This window comes from Papaver somniferum, chromosome 1, assembly GCF_003573695.1.
Source record: "Papaver somniferum cultivar HN1 chromosome 1, ASM357369v1, whole genome shotgun sequence".
In the NCBI taxonomy this organism is placed as follows: domain Eukaryota; kingdom Viridiplantae; phylum Streptophyta; class Magnoliopsida; order Ranunculales; family Papaveraceae; genus Papaver; species Papaver somniferum.
The window spans coordinates 43,917,368-43,939,855 of NC_039358.1; the positions used below are offsets into that span (position 1 = coordinate 43,917,368).

General features: G+C 37.2%; 3 protein-coding genes across 3 annotated transcripts in view; 1 reads left to right on the forward strand and 2 right to left on the reverse strand.

Moving 5' to 3' along the window:
* LOC113328281 (probable thiol methyltransferase 2) overlaps nucleotides 1–10,342 on the forward strand; it is a 32,754-nt gene extending 22,412 nt beyond the window's left edge. The window contains exons 4-8 of the mRNA XM_026575398.1: nucleotides 9,150–9,250; nucleotides 9,328–9,427; nucleotides 9,580–9,629; nucleotides 9,757–9,835; nucleotides 9,971–10,342. Of these exons, the coding sequence (XP_026431183.1) occupies nucleotides 9,150–9,250; nucleotides 9,328–9,427; nucleotides 9,580–9,629; nucleotides 9,757–9,835; nucleotides 9,971–10,009 (369 nt within the window). The 3' untranslated portion in view covers nucleotides 10,010–10,342. The remainder of the gene's footprint in view (nucleotides 1–9,149; nucleotides 9,251–9,327; nucleotides 9,428–9,579; nucleotides 9,630–9,756; nucleotides 9,836–9,970) is intronic.
* Nucleotides 10,343–16,723: 6,381 nt separating this feature from the next.
* On the reverse strand, nucleotides 16,724–22,466 carry LOC113284571 (probable glycosyltransferase At5g20260). Its single transcript, XM_026534065.1, has 8 exons — nucleotides 22,038–22,466; nucleotides 20,242–20,388; nucleotides 19,946–20,010; nucleotides 19,529–19,598; nucleotides 18,712–18,930; nucleotides 17,527–17,670; nucleotides 17,315–17,450; nucleotides 16,724–17,215 (listed from the first exon to the last, which is right to left on the reverse strand). Exons 5-8 carry the CDS (start codon nucleotides 18,847–18,849, stop codon nucleotides 16,986–16,988), a joined length of 648 nt encoding a protein of 215 aa, XP_026389850.1. The 5' UTR covers nucleotides 18,850–18,930; nucleotides 19,529–19,598; nucleotides 19,946–20,010; nucleotides 20,242–20,388; nucleotides 22,038–22,466; the 3' UTR covers nucleotides 16,724–16,985.
* LOC113296911 (probable glucuronoxylan glucuronosyltransferase F8H) lies at nucleotides 19,555–22,397 on the reverse strand. The gene is made up of 5 exons (XM_026545305.1): nucleotides 22,038–22,397; nucleotides 21,304–21,366; nucleotides 20,242–20,388; nucleotides 19,946–20,010; nucleotides 19,555–19,642 (listed from the first exon to the last, which is right to left on the reverse strand). The coding sequence occupies exons 1-5, from the start codon at nucleotides 22,395–22,397 to the stop codon at nucleotides 19,555–19,557; spliced, it is 723 nt and encodes a 240-aa protein (XP_026401090.1).
* Nucleotides 22,467–22,488: the final 22 nt, after the last annotated feature.

The window sequence follows — 22,488 nt, forward strand, 5'->3', positions numbered from 1 at the left end:
TAAGCAAAGGATGCATCAAGGCACGTATCATATATAAAGACAAAGTATAACCATGCATGCGGAGACTGGGAAGATGAGCAGCGTCAGCATTATAATCCGCAATAGCATGATCAATGTCTAACAGAGCACGATTTATGTCTCGTAATAACTGATCAGCTGCATGTCGGGCGGAAGCAGCATCATCCAAGGCACTCTGCACTTCGAAAGAAACTGGTCCGGACGACTGAATTTCCCGAGCTTTTAAAAATGCCTCATATCGCTGGACAAACTGAGCGCGTGCCTCTGCACGACCCTCCAGCCTCCTATATCTGATTAATTCTATCTCAGCTCTCACAAGCCGTAAGCGGTCTAGTTCAGAACATCTCCTAAAAGGGGATATCAATGCCGGCACAGAAACTAGAGCTAACACATAACCATGTAAGCGCTCAGCCATACGAAACTTACTGAAAATACAATAAGCAGAATTAGAAAATAAAACATCATACCAACACTAAAAGTCTATTTATAAGAAATTTGTACACTTATGCATTTATTATTACTTCATCACTACCGTCATAACTACCCAAAAAAAAAAAATCATGGTAATACATGTAATGCTAATCGAACTTCAGATAAAGCGGCCTCAATAGACCTCACGCTACGATACGCCTCAACACAGAGAAAATGGGTAAGCATGCGTTGCTCACGACAATAACCACGATGCTCGAGAAGTGATAAATCAGGAAGACCGCCTTCACTCTGAATCCTCTTCACAAGGTGATCCGCAGCAGATAGTTGCTCATGCCAACTTGCATTGTCAACTTCAAAATTATCTCGAGCAAGGCACATCACGCGGAGAAGATGACTTAGACACTTCATCTCAAGAACCAATCTAACGCGATCAGCCATAACTCGGATAAATGGAAAAGAGAAGAAAGCTTTAACAATGTTTCAGTGATTAACTACAACAAACTCATATATAATCCAAATAACACGATAATCAAGATAATACTTATTGAAAAAAAAGAAAAAAAAGGAAGATAATATTTATATAACTCGAAAAAAAAAGGGGGACTCCTTAAGATAACGAAGAAGAGCCTGCAACAAGAGAACGACAGTGGGAAATGTCTTCGTCCAAGTCTTGCATCATCAACTGAGCTTCCCCGTATTGATTAGTAGAGTCAGTAAAAGCGCTACGCATTTCTTCCAACACTTGATGAACTTCACGCATGACTTCACTATAAGCACGAGCTTGCTGAGCTATGCCCAACGTTTCCATATGCTCATCATAAGCCTTCCGGGATTTATCCAAAACCATCGAGGAGAGTGGTCTGCAACATACCAACTTTATCTTTAATCGTCCGAACAATTAAAGGACGATTATAGTGAAGAGTCATACGGGAGAAAGTACTTCAGGGCCGCTTTGGCTAACCGACCGACCAAGCTGACGCTCCATACGCTCAATAAAAGTATCGGCGGATGATGACCCCACTTTTGGAGCCTGCGGGGAAACTGAAGGAGAAACATTAGCAGTCCGGATAGAAGGAAATCGCGGATTGGGTAGCACACCAACATCTTGTCTCATCTTCTTAGCAAGCTGATCGTCCCTCCACTCTTCAATGGGAAGGTTAATGTACTCTTCAAACATGAGGCATCTAGGTTTGCAGTCGATAGGCGGAGAATTCTAAAACATGTGGCGAATCAAAATAACTAAGCAAGAGACTTGAAAATGAATAGCATAATAAATAAAAGGAAATACCTTAGGAGGAGGAGGAGACACAGTCGAAGGAACTTGCAAAGGCTTCATAGGAGGAACGCGCCTCCTTTTCTTAGAGCCAGATGGAGGAAGAGCGCTACCCTTCCCATCTTCTCGAAAAGGCTCATCAACAGGATCTTAGCTAGTAGAATTGGAGAGGCGACCCTTGTTGCTGGAATACAGTTTATACTTTATAGCGACCTCAGCATTCAATTTCACTCGACCTGAAGCATGCATCTTCCTGAAATCCTTCTCGGTTAAGGGGCGGGGAGCGTAAGGAACTTTAATGAGCAAGTTAAGCACATTCCGATTGACACTATTGCGATATGCAAGCCATTCCTTGGTAACATGGAATGGACGGCGGGGTTGAGGGTAACTAAGATCGAAAAAGGATTTTCGATCACTCATCTGAAGCCTACTCTTGAAAATAAAACGATAGAAACTCCTCCGGACTTCCATGTCCTCATCCATCGAAGAAGGAAGAAAAGCCTTGAGGAACCCCCTGATCAAAGCCTAGCTGCCGCGCGACGCGAACCATGTTGTATGATTCAGAAAAAACCCTCCCACTATAAAAACCAGGAAGACGCTCGGGCAAAACAGAAACAAGCATATCAAATTCATCCGCCGAAGGCATTTCCGCCGAAGAAATCCTTCTTGGGGCTTGACTAACAAAGTTGTAATGAAGGGAACCAGTGCGACCGTCATGGTCTGTAAGGGGGTTAAACTCCGCCCCCTTATCCATGAACTCCTTAAGCTTCTCCTTAGGATTATGACCCTTTTTATTGTAAAGAGCCATTCGGGGATGACACTCGGGCTTTGTCACCAAACGCTTGGAACCATCCTTTCGAGTGATTTCCTCTTACCGAGAAAGGGACAAGGGATTCAGATGAGAAGGCCTATATTTTGGGAAGCGCTCCCAAGTCCACACTTGAATGAAGTTGGCAGGAAGAAAAGTCTCAACCGTGTAAAACCCATCCACGCGACGAATATCACGAACCAGTAGGTCTAGATGATGATACAGACCACCCAAAAACATAGGGGCGAGCGGGAAAGACACACCATGAGACATCAACACCGCCATAGGAATCAACTCATTCTTAATAGTGTCCCGGGGACTATACTTAAAGACATCATGGCAGAGCCAAAAGAGCAGAAAATCAGCCAATTCTGCTCTGTCTGTCTCCCCTTCTTAAGGCGGAACACCCTAGCCCGGGCCATATTGCAAAGGAGCCCAGTATTTGATCCAACATGAGAAGGAAGCCCGACGATGTCCAGGCTTCTGCTTTTGCCCACCTTTCACCTCCTTCACATCATCATCCCCATCAGCGCGAGATGGCTTTTGTCGAGAGGCTTTCATGGAAGATTTCATGAGCTTTGAAGAAGGTGAAATGTTCGCGGGAGAGTCATGAGGGGCTGACGTGGTAACCTTACCTTTTCCCTTATTCGTTGGGGTGCCTGCCTCGTCCGGAGTTTCAGTCTTGAGCTCTTCAGGTAGTTGATAATACATGGAGTTCATTTTGGCCTTGATTAAGCGGTCCTGAAGTGCCCTATCCTCATCATCCATGGATTTGTAGAGACATCAGCTGTCGTAAACTGCGGTGCCATGAACTGGAAAACCAGTAAGCGCCACTACATCCTCTAAAATAGGAGTCGCTTCCCCCAAAAAAACAGAAATGTGTGAAGGTCAATACCCCAACGCGCACATAATCGATTGATGTTGTCATAATCTCTCCGAACATCCCTGAACTTGGAGGATTCCAAATCCTCCTTTATACCTAAAGAATGAATGACATCCGCGTTGTCTGGATTCGAGCGGATGTAGTCAATCCATGGCTCCCAAGAATCGTGCGACTCAGCGGTTGAACGATGGTCAATTGTAGGGAAAGTATAATCTCCCCTGTGAACTGCCAAGCGAGGAGAATCTTCGAAAGAAGGCACGGAAGGCGAGTCGTCCTGGGGGCGGATAAGCCATTCTGCAGACCCGGACGAAGGAAATTGATGAGGATTAAGCATACGAGCAACCCAAATATCGTTGGCTGGAAATAGGACAGCGCCATCATCTCCAGCGGAAGGTCGGATTTTATCTTTAAGAGTCGGATTATATACAAATTCCTCTAATGTGTGTGACTCGATCCTGGAGGAGAGTCATGATCAAGTGATTCATTAGACATGCTTAACAACGGAGGGTCAAGAGAGAGAAAAGGAGATGGTAAAAGATGAGAATTCTGAGGCGAGATCCCCTCTATTTATAGGAGGGTAAAAGGAGGAGCGGATACTGGATAGTTTAATAACCGTCGTCTCCCAAGAGTCACAAACTTAAATTTTCCATAACTTCCTTTCGCAATCATAACTTACACGTGTGACTGTTGACATGGTATGTGACCAGTCAAACAGTCAGGGGACTAATGTTGATACATGAAAATAATTAATCCTAGAAAATGGTTTCCCCCAGATGGTTGCCCCTTAACCTATCAAGGGTTCTACAATAAGGAATAAAGAGACTTGGGGACTAGGCCTAACCCATTAAGATGGAAGTCCTAGTTCATACAAAAGCATACTAAGGAAGTTGGGCCTTGGGTGAAAGCCCTTTAGGGTTTGGTGCTAACTTAAGGAGAGGGAAATGACAGTTTAGTAATATATTAATCTTATGAGTGTTTATTCTTAAGTGGGATGTTATAAAACGAAATGAAGGTACACTTCATGAGATCATCATTAAATTTCCATTACTTGTACCTATCTACCTTCTCCTTGAAAGTACTTTCTATGATTAGGGATGGTTCCTCCTTCCCACATTCTACCTATCAATAGCGATCTCTCTAGCTTCTTCCAGATCATCAAGTTTTGTTAAGATTAAATCCGCACTTAGATTCTTCTCCCAAGCTTCTTTCTTTGTAGTAGGGATAATGATTTTTGTTGGTAACACTGCTCCTACCTCATATGTTAAACAGAAAGGGGACATTCATGTTAATTTTCTCCTTGTTGTTCTGTATTCCCATACTACATTATGTATTTGTTCGCACCAACCTTTATTATTTCCTTCCAACTTCTTCTTTAATGTGTCTGCGATGGTTTTGTTGGTAGCTTCTACTTGTCCATTACTCTGCGAATAGAGGGGGGTAGACTTTCCACTTTGAATTTTGAACTCATTGAGTAGCATCTCTACATTCTCACCCTCAAACTGTTTTCCATTGTCAGATACTAACTGTGAAGGGATGCCAAATCTGCATATGCTATTTTCAAAAATAAACGTGAATATGTCTTTATCACGAATATGCTGAACTGCTTTGACTTCTGCCCACTTTGTGAAATAATCTGTTGCGACAATTAGATATCTTCTTTACCCCGTTCTTGGTATAAACGGACCAACAATGTCAACTCCCCATTTTCTGAATGGCCATGCGTTTGCTGACGTGTTTAGCATTGCTCCTGGTGCGTGTATTTTCTTCCCATGAAGTTGACACTCTTCGCATCGTCTTGATACTTGTTTTGCATCTTCGTGTATGTAAGGCCAATAATATCCTTGTATCTTCGCTCTGTATGCGAGTGATCTTCCTCCGCTATGATTTCCAGCATCTCCGTAATGTAATGCCTTTAAGATTTCCATTCCTTCTTTTCGCGTGAGACATCTAAGTGAAGGTCCGAGAAATAATCTTCTATACAAAATACCATCCCTTAATTCATAATTCGTCGCACGACTTTTTAACATGTGTGCTTCTAATCTTTTTCTTGGTAGCTCTCCTTTGTCTAGATATAAATGAAGCTCAGTTCTCCAATCTTTGTCTTCGTTCATTTTGTCTCCTTCCTTGTCTTCTACTATCATCACATCTGCTTCTGATTCGTCTTCTTTCTTTATAGATGGTAAATAAAGCGTTTGTATATTTATATCTCTCACAATTGGATCTATTAACATGGAGGGTATGAAAGCCAACGCATCTGCGAGCCTACTATCTTTTCTACCCATATGTCTCCAACTTATTTTTGGAATTTGCTCTGCTAATTCCATGACCAATCTCTTGTATTTCTGTAAAGATTATTCATTTGTACAATATTTACCTTTTATCTGTCGAATTACTAATTGGGAATCACTAGTTACTCGCGCTTCCTTTATCTCCATTTCAATTGCTAACCTCAATGCATGTACAACTGCCTCATACTCGGTTTCATTATTTGTGGATGCGAACTCCAATCTGAATGAGTAAGCCATTCGCGCTCCTTCTGGTGAAATAAAGACAATACCAATTCCATTTCCTTCTCTATTAGACGATCCATCTACTAATATCTCCCATCTGTTTGAATTTCGATCTGTTAATAAATCTTTAAGATTCCCATGTTCCTCATCCACGTCCATCGTATCTTCTACATACTCATCTTCCTCCAATGGAAATTCGTCCAGGAACTCTGCAATGATTTGTGACTTTGGTGAAGACAATACTTCAAAACCAATTTCAAAATTTCCTAATTGTGCATTCCATCTTTCAATTCTCCCTGATCTTTTTGAATTTTTCATCGCAGGCTCAATTGATACCTTTGTTAATACCTTAATCTTATGAGCCTGAAAACAAATGCGAAGTTTATATGACGCATACACAAGTGCGAGAATTAGTTTTTCAATCCTTGAATAATTTTTTTCTGCAGAATTGTACGTTTTGCTTATATAATATATTGGCTTTTCTACCCCTTGATCTGAACGTAATAAGACCGCGCTTAATGCATATGGTGTGGATGCCAAATATAACAACAATTCTTCTCCTGGCTTTGCCTTTTGTATAATGGATAAATTCATTAAGTAATTTTTTATGCTTTGTAACGCCTTGTCACATTCCTCTGTCCACTCAAATTTTGCTCCTTTCTTCAATATGTTGAAGAAATGTTTACACTTGTCCGAAGAATGTGAAATAAATCTTCCCATCGAAGCTATTAATTCATTTAACTTTTGAACATCTTTCACCGTTGCAGGGAGTGGCATATGTCTAATCGCTTGTACCTTTTCTGGATCAACTTCTATTCCCTTTTTAGAGACTATATAACCCAAAAATTTTCCTGATGATACCCCAAAAACACATTTTTCTGGGTTCACCTTGATATTGAACTTTCGCATCTGCTCAAAGATTTCTTTCAAATCATCAACATTATCTTATGCCTCTTTGCTCTTTACTAACATGTCATCGACATAGACTTCTACTGTTTTATGTATCCATTTTTCAAACACCTTTTCTACCATTCGTTGATACGTCGCACCCGCATTCTTCAATACAAACGGAATTTTTGTATAGCAATATAATCCTTGGGGTGCGAAAAAACGGTATGTTGTTGATCTTCTTCAGCCAAAGGAATTTGATTGTAACCTTTATACCCATCTAGCAATGAGATTCTACCATTTCCTGACGCTGATTCTACCATTTGTGGAATATCTGGTAAAGGATAACTGTCTTTCGGACATGCTTTATTTAAATCACTGAAGTCTATGCAAATTCTTATCCCCTTGTTTTTCTTTGGCACCACCACCATGTTTGCTATCCATTCTGGATATTTTGCTGGTCTTATAATCCCTGCCTCTAACATTTTTTGTAACTATGTTTCTATTTGAGGATGATATGTTGTTGTGAACTTCCTTATTCTTTGTTTAAATGGCTTTGCATTCTTTTTAATATCCAATTTATGGAATGCAATAGACGGATCTATTCCTGACATTTCTTCCATACTCCATGCGAAGATATCACTATATTCCAGGAAGATGTTTATTGTTTCTTCTTCTTTATCCATCTTAGTTCCTATTTTCAGTATTTTTGGTTCTTCTTCTGTACCAACATTTACTTCTTTCGTTGGCTCTGCTGCAGTGAAATTCGCTCTTGGTTCTCCCATTGGTGTTGACTCCTTAATCTCTTGAATTGGTTCACCTTCCTTCTTTGGTATCTCGCTTGGTATTCATTTCCCTTCCTTCGCTCTAATCATGTATATCCGAAATTCTTCTTCTTTCCTTAATTCCTTTGCTTTTCTCCAGCGATCTTTTCGAATCTTTGCACGTCCTTCATAATTTTTTACATCTACCTGATGGAAGATCTTCGCACTTGTAACATCTCCTCTAATTTCACCTATTCCACTTGGAATTGGGAATCTAATGCATTGATGTAGTGTGGATGCTACGGCTTTTATCGCATGCACCCATGGCTCCCCAATAACATGTTATATGGTGATTCGATATCAACCACACATAATGTTGTTTTCACTTCTACTTCTCCCAGCAGTATTCGCATTGTAATCTCTCCTTTTGGTTTTGTGACTGCTTTATTAAATCCATGTATATTGTAAGCTGGGCATGTCATGTACGCATCTCTATATCCCATGGCTCTGAACGCACGATAAAATAGGATATCAACAGCACTTTCAGTATCCACCAACGTTTTATTAATCGCCCATTCTTCTGAGTTTTTCGTCTCCTTACCAGTTTTGTTTCGCTCAGCCGTTATTGTAATCACCAATGGATCTGTTCGCTTTAAATTTTCTTCCGGAATTTCATCTGCTGCAGACGTTATCTTCATTTTTTCCCACTCCTTTAGAGGAGATTCTTTTTCCACCGTCGTCACCTTCTTTCCCTTATAATCTCGTTTATGTATTCTTCTTGTGATTTCTGCTTGAAAATCCGCATCAGAAAGTGGTGTTTCAGTTATAGAATTACACTGTATGTTTTTACCTCTTCCTTGGATCTTCATGATTTTTATTTTTCCTACAGATCCTACAGATTCTTCACTTTTCATCTTTATCTTCTCCAGAATCTCCAAATCCAATTTTTCAAGATTCTACATACTCGTTGACAGGATTTATCACTCCAAGTTGTTTCTAGCGCCAAAATGTAGTTGCAGAAAATCCTACAACCACATCCATTCTATACTATATAATTCTCTAAGTAATCATGACGGAAATCACTCGTTTATTAATCAAGATCTTGATATCGAATACAAAATATTACAAAGATTTTATTTGCTCTCCAAATAAACTTTCTCTCTCCTAATTTCTTGTCTATCACTCACCTTAAAGATCCCTCTCAATACATATTTTCCTTCCCCTTATATAGGGTAATACATAGTGGATGACAGTTAATAGATCCCCTATTTTCGGAATCATTGTGTGTTATAATCGCTCATGTACATTCGCTCAACTTCGCACACTCTACTCTTTCGCACAGATCATCACACTTTAATCGTGATTATGTTGACATCATTAAATACGTCATCCTAATTTTAGTATATGTGATGGTCTTCGCTTAGATTAGATGACCTTTACTTCGCATACATAATAAATGTGCGATATTTTACTCCTACGGATTCTTGTCCGCTAAGCACATTACTTTTGGTAGTTCTCAATTCTTTTGTATGAAAATGTCACCTACCTAACCGTCTGCCTAGTTTGTCACCAGATATCTTCGTCATCACCACATGCAAAATGTTTTGAGTTTATAGAAGCGGACTTCTTCACTTGGCGTCCAACTGAGAAATTTGATCTCATCTTTGATTATACGTAAGTAAATATTTATCAGCTTCTTTTATTCTGCTGATCTCTCCATGTTACTGACGTTAATATATGGAGCACTGTAGGTTTTTCTGTGCAATTGAACCTCGCAAGAGAGCATCTTGGGGAACACAAATGCATGAGCTGTTGAAACCAGATGGGGAGCTCATAACTCTAATGTTTCCTGTAAGAGCAAGGACCTGTCTAATGCTTATAATTAATATATATATCTGTCTGACTTCCAGTTTTTTCAAATCATAAAATATACTAGTAAAAAATCTGATAAAATCTTACATGCTTTTAAATTTAACTGTGTTGGCTTGTTTTTTTAATTGCAGACTGATGATCGTTATGGTGGAAATCCACCTTATAAAGTTTCTGTGGCTGAGTAATTTCTAAATTCACTTTTGTTTTCTTTTAATTCAATGCTGCTATAGCATGTATCAAGGAAATGAATGTTTATGTTTTCTTGGTATCAACTGATTTAACCATCAATACTTTTCATCTATCTGCAGTTATGAAGAGGTTTTGCATCCCTGGGGATTCAAGGCGACTTCTATAACAGATAACGAGCTAGCTGTAGGACAGCGAAAGGTATGTGATATGATTTGGAGGTGATTTATGTCGTAGAATTTGTAGAAGAAATATAATACAAATATCATGACTTCTGATCGCTCAAATGTCTTTGTTAGCCAAGGGTTACAGAACTTGTTGTTTTTGCTTTTGTAGGGCTGCGAGAAGCTTGGGAGATGGAAGAGGTGTCTTTAAAAAATTCTCAATTATGAATAATCAAAGAGAAGAATGAAAGCTAGTACTCCTATGAATCTGTAATAATATTTCATCTATCTTAGCTCACAAACACAGGCAGAGATTGGACAATCACGTAGACAACCATCCTCTGATGTTACAATCCCCATCTTAAGCTGTAAGAATGAGTGATTGTGGTGTATGTGTGCCTATATATATATAGTAAAAAAATAATAAAAAAATAATAATAATGATAAAAAAAAATAATGATGAAAACGAGCACCAAGCTCAGCTGATCATCCCCGTTTTCTCTAGGAGGTCCCAGGTTCGAGTTCTCAATGGCGTAATATTACAGGAATTAACATGGAAGGTAGAGTTAGCTTGCCCCCTTGTGACACAATCTCAGTTCTCATCCGCTTCGATTCCCTTGGCTAGGTTACCCATGAGACTCACTGGTAGGCTAGCACAACAACCTGTTCAATTAATGTAGTAGTATGTCGTTGGAGCTTAGCTTGTTAGAATTTCCAACTAGTTTCATGTAATGATCGTTATCCAATAATAATAATAATAAGGCTCTCTTTGATGTGATCCTTTGTTATGTTATAACAATAATAAGGCTCTCTTTGTATCAAATTCGAAAGAAAGATTTCAATTAGTTCCTCTGCAGCTACAACCTAATGTCTATAATTCTTCTAATCTCGACTCCACAATAACCCTTATCTTTATCTAACTCTTCTCATTTCTTGAAATTCTTGAATTCATATTGAGTCTACATCAGTTCTTTAAAGGGAACATTATTTAAATACCTTTATTATAGGGCTCATTCCAAAATACCCTTATCATCTTTTACAAATACCCCTAGGCTTGAAAAATCCCAAACCCGAATTGTAAGATTACTAAAGCACCCTTCAATAAATACAAATAACCATTGCAGCGGATTAAAGCGTCAGCTATTTCCCATTTTCATTCCATCTCTCTCTCTCTCTCTCTCTCTCTCAGTTTCAGACAAAGAAACGAAAAAAAAACTGAAATCACCACTGAAAAATTCAAAAATCAACTCAAATCTGAAAGAAACTTAGTAGATCTGAAGTGTTCTTTTATTAAGAAGAAGAAATTCAACTGAAAACAGAAGAAAAAATCGATTTCATTAGGTTTTAGAGATGCAATGAGCAACAACAGCAAAATAAATCGTAGGTAATACATAGATTTTGTGTTTCGATTCAATTTAATCATCATATGAATTCGATTTTTTAGGGTTTCGGAAACGAAATTGTTCAAAAAAATTATTGACAAAATCGATTTATATTTTCTCAATTACTGATTCATACTAATTTGCTTCGATTTCATGTTGCATGTGATGAAAAATCAACTAAACGACTGATTATGTTACTGATAAAGAAGTAGAAGTCTTCCAGTTTGAATAAAGAAAAGTAAAACAAACTTTTATCATCAATTTTGATTGTTTGTTTCTGATTATTAGTCTATTTTGTTTCTGATTCAATGAACAGAAGTTATTTAGGTTGTTGAAGTTATTTTGATTCAGAAGTTATTTTGAATCAGTTAGGATTTTGAATTAGCAGTTGTTGATTCAGTTATTGAGGCTTAACTGTTTCATATATGATTTCTGCCTCTTGTATGAGGGTTTGATGGTTTGTGTGAGTGTTTGGTTTTAATCTGTAAGTTTTTGGACTTCAACTGCACAATAAGTATCACAGAACATGTTATTTGTCAATTCTCTGGCTCCAGACATCGATACAATTTGTGCCTTTCTACTAGATTCGGAAGCAACTAGAGTTAGTTGACTACATTTCGAGGGAACTTGATGAAGTTGCTCCCATATGTGGAAACAACTTTTGCTAGTTTCTCTCAACTTTTACTTTGTTCTATTTCATAGTTACTTTGTTTCATTATGTTGAATTAGAGCTGTAGTTTATTTTGAATCTCTGCATAATGGTTCTAATGGAGTGTATGTAAACATCATCGTATCTCTTGCAAAACATTGTATGGGAAAAGGTATTTTACTACAGATTTTGGAGAAACAACCTGTACTAGTTGTCTTAGTACAATCTTTTTGTAATTGTGTTTTCTTCAATACTTTTATAGAATCATACTGATCATGCTTTGGTGTTTGTACAATCTAGTGAATTAGGTTACTTTGTATGCTTTGATAATTATCATCAACAAAACATAGAACACATGTGAAAAATATTTGGTATCTGTTTTGATATCCAGGGTGCAACACCATTCCCTCTAAGAGTGTATGAGCGTGTTATTTTCTGGATCTAGACTTTGAGACAACTTGTGCCAGTTGCTCTCAAATTCAGAAGCAACTAGAGTTAGTTGACTCCATTACTAAAGGCTCCTTGTGCTAGAGTTAGTTACTCCCAGATATGGAAACAACTTTTGCTAGTTTATCTCATATTTGAAAGCAACTTTTGCTAGTTTATCTCATATTTGAAAGCAACTTAAGATAGTTTATCTCAATACCTATTGTGGTTTGATGCTAACTATTTTTATTATCTGAACAGAACTAGGAAAAGATGACGAGAAGATCACCAAGACTGAGAGCCAAAGCAACCAACACTTCAGATAACGCTCCTAGCAACGAAGCAGCAAAATCTGTTGATCAAGTTGATGACAAAAAAGGTAATAATGCCTAGCACCATACAAATTCGTGAAGAAGGACTATGGAAGGTTTGCAACTCGATGAAGCACAATATATCCCAAACAACAAATTCGTGCCTTGACAAAGCCTCTAAGTAAAGTTCTTAATGATATGGGACACAGAGACAAAGATGGTGCACTGATAGTTGAAACATTGAAGATTATTGCAGTGGTTCAACAAGAAAGATACCCAGACTGCGCAATTTTTGTTTGTTGGTTTATGAAAACGTTGGTGAAATACCAGTTCTTCGAACTTCTAACAGGAGGAGAAACATATGCTTACATTGAAAAGTTCAACAATAAGAGGGTGAAGCTAGCGTTCCGCATATTAAAGGAAACAGATGAATTGAAGCAGCATCAGAAAGGAACATCTATCGGTCTGTTGGTAATACACTCCCAATAGGACTAATTAAAAAGGAAAACTTGTTAGTATTATCTGATTGAACTAAATCTGTTAGTATTTATCTGATTGAACTATATTTGTTAGTATTATCTGATTGAACTTGTTAGTATTATTGGTTGTAAACATTATGTTGTTATTATCTAATTAAAGTAGACTTCTTACTATTGTCTAGTTAAAGTTGGAATGGTTTGATTATTTCCCTTGATTACATTCAGTGTTGAAATATTTCTTTGTGGTTGCAGGTATGTATAGGTAAAAAATACAGAGAGACAACTTGTAGAAGTTGTTCCAAAAATGGAAGCAACTTGAACAAGTTGTCTCCATAAAATGTAAGAAACCTGCAGAAGTTGTCTCCATAATATGAAAGCAACTTACAGAAATGGAAGCAACTTGAACAAGTTGTCTCCATAAAATGTAAGAAAATTGCAGAAGTTATCTCCATAATATGAAAGCAACTTGCAGAATTGGAAACAACTTGCAGAAGTTGACTCCATAAAATATACGGAGAGACAACTCGTAGAAGTTGTTCCAAAAATGGAATCAACTTGCAGAAGTTGTCTCCATAGTATGAAAGAAACTTGCAGAAATGGAAGCAACTTGAACAAGTTGTCTCCATAAAATGTAAGCAACTTGGAGAAGTTGTCTCCGTAATATGAAAGCAACTTGCAGAAATGGAAGCAACTAGAGAAAGTTGTCTTCATAAAATGGAAGCAACTTGCAGAAGTTGTTCCCAAAAATGGAAGCAACTAGAACAAGTTGTCTCCATAATATGGAAGCAACTTGCAAAATCTGTGGACATAACCAACAAAGCAAAAAAAAAATTACAGACCAAAATGATTTCATAACAACTGCAGAATAACTAAGAGTGTACCATTATCAATTAAAAAGACAACCAAGTTCACAAAAACAGAATCAGAACTTCAGAAAAACATAAAAGAAAGGTTCAGAAAAACATAAAACAACTACAACAAATGAAAAAAGTTGACAAGTCTAATGCAGTTGAGAGATTTCATAGGAACATCAACCTATAGAACCTTTCAATCCTACACTGATTCTTGAATATTGGTGGGCGATGGGCCAATGGAGCACTACGGCATGTTCTACGATTACGGTATACAAGCATTCCACAACGACCACACTTTCTCTTCTTGCGGAATTTCTCACGATAACTGCGTTTACGAACCAAGTTTGGTCTTCCAACTTGTGGTCCAATAGGGGGAGGCATGACGTATTTGGTACGAGAAATCTCATCCGGCTTGTCACCATCAGGAATGGGATAGATAGGTTTTGAGTACAGACCTGTATAGTATTCGACTGTATAATAAGGTGAGATGTGCTTGTATACCTCCTCCTCACCAATATGCACCATAGCTTTCACAGTAGGTAGTTGATTCGTAGATAACATGAGAGATGCTTAAGTTGCAAAAGTTGATCTCTGCGACAACCATATTTACCTGGTAAAAGAAGAAAATCAGTAAATTGCAAAGGATATATAATAAGATACAAGTTGAAAGAAACCAACCAAAGTTGTTTCCACAACTAGAAGCAACTACCACATGTTGTTTAGAGAAAGTATTGAAAGAAACCAACCCAAGTTGTTTCCACAACTAGAAGCAACTACCACAAGTTGTTTTCAGAATTGGAAAAAACTTGGACAATTTGTCCTGGGATTCAATATGTGTGTTTTCACTAACAACGACATTCAATATAAACAGGTTGACAAGCTACATTGTTTGTATTCACTAACATAATGTAATCAGTTTGAACTACTACATTATAACATACAACATGTCCTAAGATTGAATATGTGATTCAGCATATCGTGTAGCTTAAAATCTGGTCATGACGCAAATCACTCGGGGCTGCGCCCCTCGTGAGAAGTATCTTCAGGGTAGTCAGTGGAAAAAGATGAAGTTTACACATCATAAACTACATTGCTATTAGTGAATATGTGATTCAGCAGGTAACAGGTTCAACAACTACATTGGAACACCAACAATACACATCAAAAACTAATAATATGAATTAATATTCAGTTTAAGAAACAATATGACCTGAAAATACATGAGATTTGTTTATTAACAATTTATGAATAATTGTTATCAATTTCATTCTGATTCAAAATAATAATCATGGACTGAAAAAACAAATTATTCATTCAAAAGCTACAAACCTATCAAATTCACGGTATGAAGACAACAAACAATTCGTAAATTAAAATCTTAAAACAAAATGTTAAAACAAAACAAAGATTATAGCAAAAAAAGTAAATCTTACCTGTTAACGAGATTGAACTTGAATAATGAGAAGAAATCAAAAGGTTCTTTTACTGAAGTAGATATCTGCAATCGATGATTCAATCAAACTCAAATAATGAAAGAAGTTTATTGAAGTAGATCTTCAAACTCAAATAATCGATGATGCAATCGAAATCTGAAGTAGATCTTCAGATTCAATGATTTGAATATGCAAAACAACTCTGATTTCAGTTGAATCGAAGAACAATTATCAAAAACTTCTTCTTCAATGGAGAATAAACTGAAATTGCTTCACTGATTTCGATTCGATGGAGAATAAAAAAAAATCTTACTCTAATCTGAGCTCTCTCTGATCTGAGCTTGAGTTCAAGATTGAGGTCGATTAATTCAATGGAGATTCAAGATGGAGTTCGAATTAATTCAGTTCTCAGCTCCGATCTGAGCTCTCTCTGCAAATTCTCTCCGAAACTTTTTTATTTTTGAGAAAAACCGAATAAACGAAATCTATTTAATCTCCGACATAATAAATATTTTGGAGGTTAAAATCGGGCTTTAGGCACTGAAGGATATTCAGCCCGTTGTAAAGATGCCCCTGAAGGGTATTTGTGCTAAGCTCATGGATAGTAGGGGCATATATAACATTCCCACTTCTTTAAACTCAAGTTCTGCATTTTATACAAAGAACTCATCAGTACACAGTCTTCCACGGGTTAAACAAAAAAAAACGCACACAGTCGTTATTCGGCGTGCTCAACAAAAAACAAATGATGCCCTCATGCAGACTGCGGATCTTCAGTTTACAAGACTGACGCTCTACCTCCAAGAATTCGAAGTCAGGACCCGCACGCAAGAAAGCAAGGGGTCAAGCAACAAGATTGACACTGTAATTTGAATTGGCAACAAGTGGCCACACACGAAATAGTTTCAGCCAAAAATGAATACTTGAATTCAACTCTGTGATCGCATCCCTTAAGTACCTCGCATCACTTGGTATTCTTTGTATTCCAAAACTGAGGGTCTAACATTTTAAACAGTCTTTGAAACTAGACTGTTAGATTGTTGATCGTTTTCTAGCTTGCTTTTTCTTTTCTTATCTGTGCCTGAGTCAGTGTGCATTTGGACTATCTTTTTATTGGTCAGCATACCGGTTGACATCCCCCTGTTCATGGTGGTACATAATCTCATAGCAAGTTGATCGTCTTACTTTAGTTATGTGAGTATTGGATCAAAATGACACGGCATATATGTCAAGTATTAACGATCTGGTAAAATTCCTTGTTGTGCTCGGTGTTACCAAATTCATTTTCTTGAAAGGGTTGGATATCAACGGGCAGAGGATCAAGGCTGTGATCGGTGTTACCAAATTGCACAAAAGGTTCAGTAACATGCAAAATAACTCTTGTAGCAGCAAATGTAGTGTATTGCAGTCGAAGAATTTCTAAGAAATTTAACTAAATTTGTTAAATAAATTTAGCCGTAAATATTATTGCTCAAATCATGATGTACAATGTGATGATTTCTAGTAAAAGGGGTATTATCGAGAGAAAAAGAAGGCTTGTTGTTGACTAGTTGAGCCCTCAAAGACGCACTCCAAGACTTGAAGAAGTGCAAGATGAGTGATTGGCAAGGGATGTTCATATACCAGATTGTTGAAGTGATTGGCAAGGGATGTTCATGGCAAAGGCATGGGAGGTTTCCATTCATGGAACTGTACGAAGTTTCTGTTTATAATAGACCCGTTGTGTAACCAGAATGTTTCTGCAGATTGGTGAAACTGTCTCACTCTTCTTTGAAGTTCCCACAGTATTCCAACAAATGCAGAACATGGTTGTGTTTCTGGAGCATACGCATATAAGCATCTAATCTTTCTGCCACGGGCAATGATGGCATCTATCTCTTTATCTGAAGATAACCAGCCAAATTATAAAAAAAATGAAAATCCAATAATAATAGGTGATCAATATTTGAATTAAGACATAAGAAGTAGAACTGAAGACTCACCCGGAATTGATTCTAGGTAATCTAACAGTTGAGGACTAATATGTGTAGATGGCCACTTGATTGATATCTGGCTGTAATCAACGACATCCTGGAAAGGAAGTTCTACCTGATCGGATAAGATCACAGGGACGCATTCCTAATAGCATATAAAGAGCTTGTTTAGCAAATACATACAAGTTTGATATACATATATGAGAGAGAGAGAGACGTACCACAAAAAAGGACTCATAAAACCGCAAAGTCCACGATGATTCGCCGCGTGGGGCTAGGCAGAATTTTGCATTCCGTAAGTGTTCAAAATACTCTTTACGACCGAGTTTTTCAGGGCCACTGAACTTCAACTCTGGAGATTCCAACTGTACACAAAATCAGTATACATACTTCGGAAGGAATCACAACGACAGAAAACCAGACAATTTACTGCATTCCACTCGCCAAAATATAAATTTGCACCATCAGTGAATTAATACTCACAGAAACGAAAAGTTTAATATTGTTTTACACCAACTTTCGCCACATAGCTAAATTGTACTTTCGTTGTTGATGCTTCAAGTAGTTTTGAACCTAGCTATCACAAAGAACCTCTTGATTTTACATCACTATCTATACATTATATGTATACCAACACAGAAAACTAAGTTTAGGTGCAGGTTCAGGGACTTGTTCCACATCTTTAAATGGTCATTTCCCACCTTCTGATGAACATGCATCACTAAAAGCAATATGATCTGCCAGATCCACTAAATTACAGCTTTATTAAAAAGAAATAGAAAACTTTTAACTTAGTAAATCAGAGGATTGGGGCAACTTCTCCACATATTCTTGTTTGGTTCCTATTCAAGCATGAAACATAGTTACCTTTCAAGGGAGGCGATAAAAGTATAGTACAAGGTATAGACAGCTAATTGAAATACATGCAAAATCTAACATTTTGTAGAGATGACTAAGACTCTCAACCTTATCACAACACAGAGGAACTGGGTGACCAGGGTGCTCGAAAGTTAAGCTTAACAATCAATCTACCAATTTAGAACTCCTCAATATGAAGACCATAATCATCCAGACCCGGAACGCCATTCTGACACTATTAAGTAACTTAAAATTAAATCTATGTGAGACCATTCAGAGTGCTCTAACTTGAATTCTAAACTACTTAGGTGATCTGCTCATTAGAGAGATCAATTTCTGCCAAAAACAGTTCGTAAATGCTTGTGAGGGCTAGATTCAATTTTAACGACAAATACATATGTAACACGTAATAAAAAATATGCATCAATGTGTAAGTGTAAAAATTCCAAACAATTTGAAGGAAAAAAAATCAAATATGAAATATGTCAAAAGTTCATATCCTAGGCATAAAAATTGACACAAACATGAGAACATAGATATCGGCATACCTTATCTGGGAAATTCTTTGCAAGCTCAACCAGTTTAATACGGCCAATTTTTCCCTGAACCCGACCTAAGAAGTTTGCTAAAAACTTCCTCTTTGATAAGGGCAGAGGGTTGACTAAGCTAGCTCCATAGCTTGTCATACTATCATCAACATTTCCAGGGATAATAATATCTTTCCATGTATTAAAAGCACTTGTGTCTCTCTTATCCGTGCGGTCCCCCTGAGTCAAAACATAAAAGGTGCAAACTGTTATGAATTACAACGTTACAGGGACCTATGGACAATAGATAGTGTTCAACTTAACTAAAGACAAGAAACTGTGATATATAACCACCCAGTGCATGCTAATAACTAAAGGCTTCTCCAAGGTGCATAACTAAAGAAAAACAGCTAGGAACCTAAATTTGGTCGCAAAACGACAATACCAGATAATGGGATTAACTTACCAATCTACAGTGGAATCTCACGTGGAAAGCACTACAGTTTGTTTTAACAAAGTGCCGAATACATAACTGAACCTAAACTTCTAAGGAAGAAGGTTATGGCTCTATAAGAAACTGAACAATAGACGGCAACAAATCTAAGATGGAGGAAGAAAATTATAAAGAAATATTTTTTTGATATTACTTGGCCTCTTTCTTATAAGTAAAAATAAATGCAGAAAAGCACCTGAAACACTGACACGTTCAATAGCAGCTTATATTTCTTATAAACAGATTTATTCTGGACTATTCTTCCAGCTTAAATTTATGTTTCCAGGTAAATATGAACATATGATTCTAGAGCATCGAAAATGTACAAGTAAATGTGCAGACTACCTCAGGAGTAAGAATGATGGATCGATTTAAGTATTTCGGCTAAGATCTGAAAATGTGAGCTCCGGCACCACTGTGTCATTCAAGAGAAGAAACCATACATCAATGCAAGAAAACCTGAACATGTAAGAAACAAACCACCAACACATGTGTATTTGAAGCATTTCTAAAATTTTGCATGATTAATGATAAAACCTCACAGATAAATAATCTTTAGTTTCTTCCTCAGATCTCGATTTGGTTACTATTCTTAAAGAAGAAAGAGTTGATTCAATATTGATAGACAGTCATAAGTCTGATATTCCCCCTTGCTTTCTTGTTGGTTCTACGGATTCATATTGTCATACTATAATCTCATTTACTTCTCATAAAACCCAGAAAAGAAAAAGAGAATGTGAAGTCAATAGAAACAAAATCTACCTGGGGAAAACAAATATATGGTCGCGCCCACCTGATAATCGAAAATATGGCATTTGACTCAAAACCTGAATAAGAAAGAAAACCCCAAGTCAAAAAAAGCAGGGATTTCTGAACCGAGCTTAGGAACATAAAACTCATGCCATTGGAAAGAAATGTGAATCCAATCTCATCTTTCAAGATTCCTAAGCTCTAAAACTAAAACCTAAAAGTCAAGTGAGTGATTCAGACTTCCAGTGACAGAATAATAGGAAATTATAGTTAGCGCAACTTACACAAGGACATAAAGAAAAGGTTACCTTGACATATGTTGAGTTTATTTCCTTATCAGTCAGACCACCCATCATCCTAACACATTTCACATAAGTCGGAACAAAGAACAGATCCGCATCCTCTTTCTTCAATGTACGAAACCTCGATTTAAGGAGCAGCTGATGGATTTTAACCTATAAAATAAACCAATTAATCGAACAAATCCAAAAAGTATCCTACAAAAACCTCTTGCGAACAGCATAAGGTTACTTTGCAACATGAGCACATGGCCTCATAACAAGATTTGTTATACAAGGAGGGCAATGGTAGAAGGGTAAATTTCTGGCACAATGTTTGATTGGGGGACACCTCACTGAAGATTACACTACAAAGGTCGTAAGAGGTATCCAGGAGAGTGAGATTGATGGGTAGCATCTAGTACAGAGACAGTGCTTACATGGATCTTACTTTTGAGAAACAAACTGACAAACCATGAAGTCAATGAAGCTGCTGAACTACGTCTGGCCCTGTCTGTAGCAGCACCCAACGAAGAACAAGACAAAGGAGATGGACATGGGAGCAACATGGGGGTATTCACATTTAATTCCTGCTATAAAGCCTTAACAAGTGACAACTCTAGCTGTACATTCCATCATAACAAGATCTGGGTCCAATTTGCTTCAAGTAGAGTTCCAGTAAACCATTTCTCCTTCTGTTTTGGTTTTCTTTTCCTTTCTGATCATTATAAATGGGTGTGTTATGGAGAGATTTTTTAGATAGTAACAAATTTCACAATATGCTGCATGAATTTGTTCTTTGCGGTTGCTTAACAAATGTTGATTCATATATCTTGTGCAGTTATCATGTATGAGGTTACACATACCATATCTCACTTGTCTATGATTTCTTTAGAAACAGCTGAGAATAAGCCAATCTCTTAATGCAATCAGTCTAAATGCTTTAAGCTAGTAGCACTCTTGAGCCAATATCCTAGTACGCCTATAGGCTCTAAACGCGACTATATTTAATGCTTATAATGGCACAGAGTCTTAGTCTTATTGGAAAGCCAAATTGTTTCCCCTTAAGTTATGATTAAAGGTGCCACCAACATCATTTTCAGCTACCTTATCTTCTTCCTCAATGGCATCAAATACACTGGCCATAAGCTCAGCCTAACACAAAGTTCAAACTATGTAGATAATAATAATACATGAAAAACTTGGAGTAAACCAAAAATATATGTCAATCAGTGAAATACACATTGGTCTTTAGTTACAAACGTAATATGTCGAATCCAGATGTAAGCTCACAACAAGACAAGTTTACATAACACGTTATTCTCTCGCTAGTCATACTAAACTATAGCACCTAATTTACACTCACCCAACTTAAAAATCCCAAATTCCACACTTTCACTAAACATCAGAAGCCCAAGTTTTTCTTACCCTGGTGAAAAGTCTCCCAAATTACATATTTAAACCTAAGAATTTCAGCACCCAATCATGGAGATTCAGACTTTCTTTCTGGAGTTGTCACAAACCCTAGCTCAAAACTTCAGAAATTTCACTTAATAAAAGGTCAATATCCAATATGCGTTTTATAAACAAACATTGAGAACTAAACAGCCACAGTACATAAGTGGAATTGAAAATGTAAACAATGGAGGTCGTCATAAGGTTATGAACCAACATTGCATATAATATAATTTTATTTTACTGAAACAAATCAAATGCTAGAAAAAAATGTATATCCATAAGGAACAGTATAAGATCACTCTCTAAATATACTTCAATCTAAATTCAGAGATCAAAATTTGAAGGAAAAAAAAATAAAAAATCAATACCTGAGTTCCCCATTGGCCTTTCAAGCAAGAATCGACAGTAATTTTCCCATCTCTGCCATACATCAACTCTTTAAGACCATCAATTTCATTCTCATCATAAACATAGATCTTCAAAGAAAGTTGATTTCCAAAACCTCTATTAGGCCAAGCATTATTAACAAAATAAAGATCCTGCGATGATGATGATGATTTGCTGATAGAAGAGGTGGAAGAGTAATTATTAGGGCAAGATTGATTGAAAATTCTTGTAAGAAAGAATGTAACTGTAATTAGAATCAGGGCAAGGATTTGATTTGTTCTTGTGCATACTGCTTGATTATTTGACGTGAAGTTGTTTCTGGTTTTATTTGAACTTGCCATCATTTGATATACACTCCCTTTAATTCCCCGTTCAATTCTCCTCTGAACTGAGTTTTGTTTAACAGTGGAAAAATGATAATTCGAGGATCAG

What these genes read in the sequence shown, in the direction of transcription:
- LOC113284571 (XM_026534065.1), bottom strand. Translation starts at nt 18,849, where the DNA reads ATGACAAGCTATGGAGCTAGCTTAGTCAACCCTCTGCCCTTATCAAAG. An exon ending in TTTATGAGTCCTTTTTTGTG is followed by an intron (nt 17,451 to 17,526) that starts GTACGTCTCTCT and finishes ATATGCTATTAG; the next exon opens with GAATGCGTCCCTGTGATCTT. An exon ending in TTACCTAGAATCAATTCCGG is followed by an intron (nt 17,216 to 17,314) that starts GTGAGTCTTCAG and finishes GGTTATCTTCAG; the next exon opens with ATAAAGAGATAGATGCCATC.
- LOC113296911 (XM_026545305.1), bottom strand. Translation starts at nt 22,397, where the DNA reads ATGGCAAGTTCAAATAAAACCAGAAACAACTTCACGTCAAATAATCAA. An exon ending in ATAAGGTAGCTGAAAATGAT is followed by an intron (nt 20,389 to 21,303) that starts GTTGGTGGCACC and finishes TTTATTTTATAG; the next exon opens with GTTAAAATCCATCAGCTGCT. An exon ending in CATATATTTGTTTTCCCCAG is followed by an intron (nt 19,643 to 19,945) that starts GTAGATTTTGTT and finishes TTACATGTTCAG; the next exon opens with GTTTTCTTGCATTGATGTAT.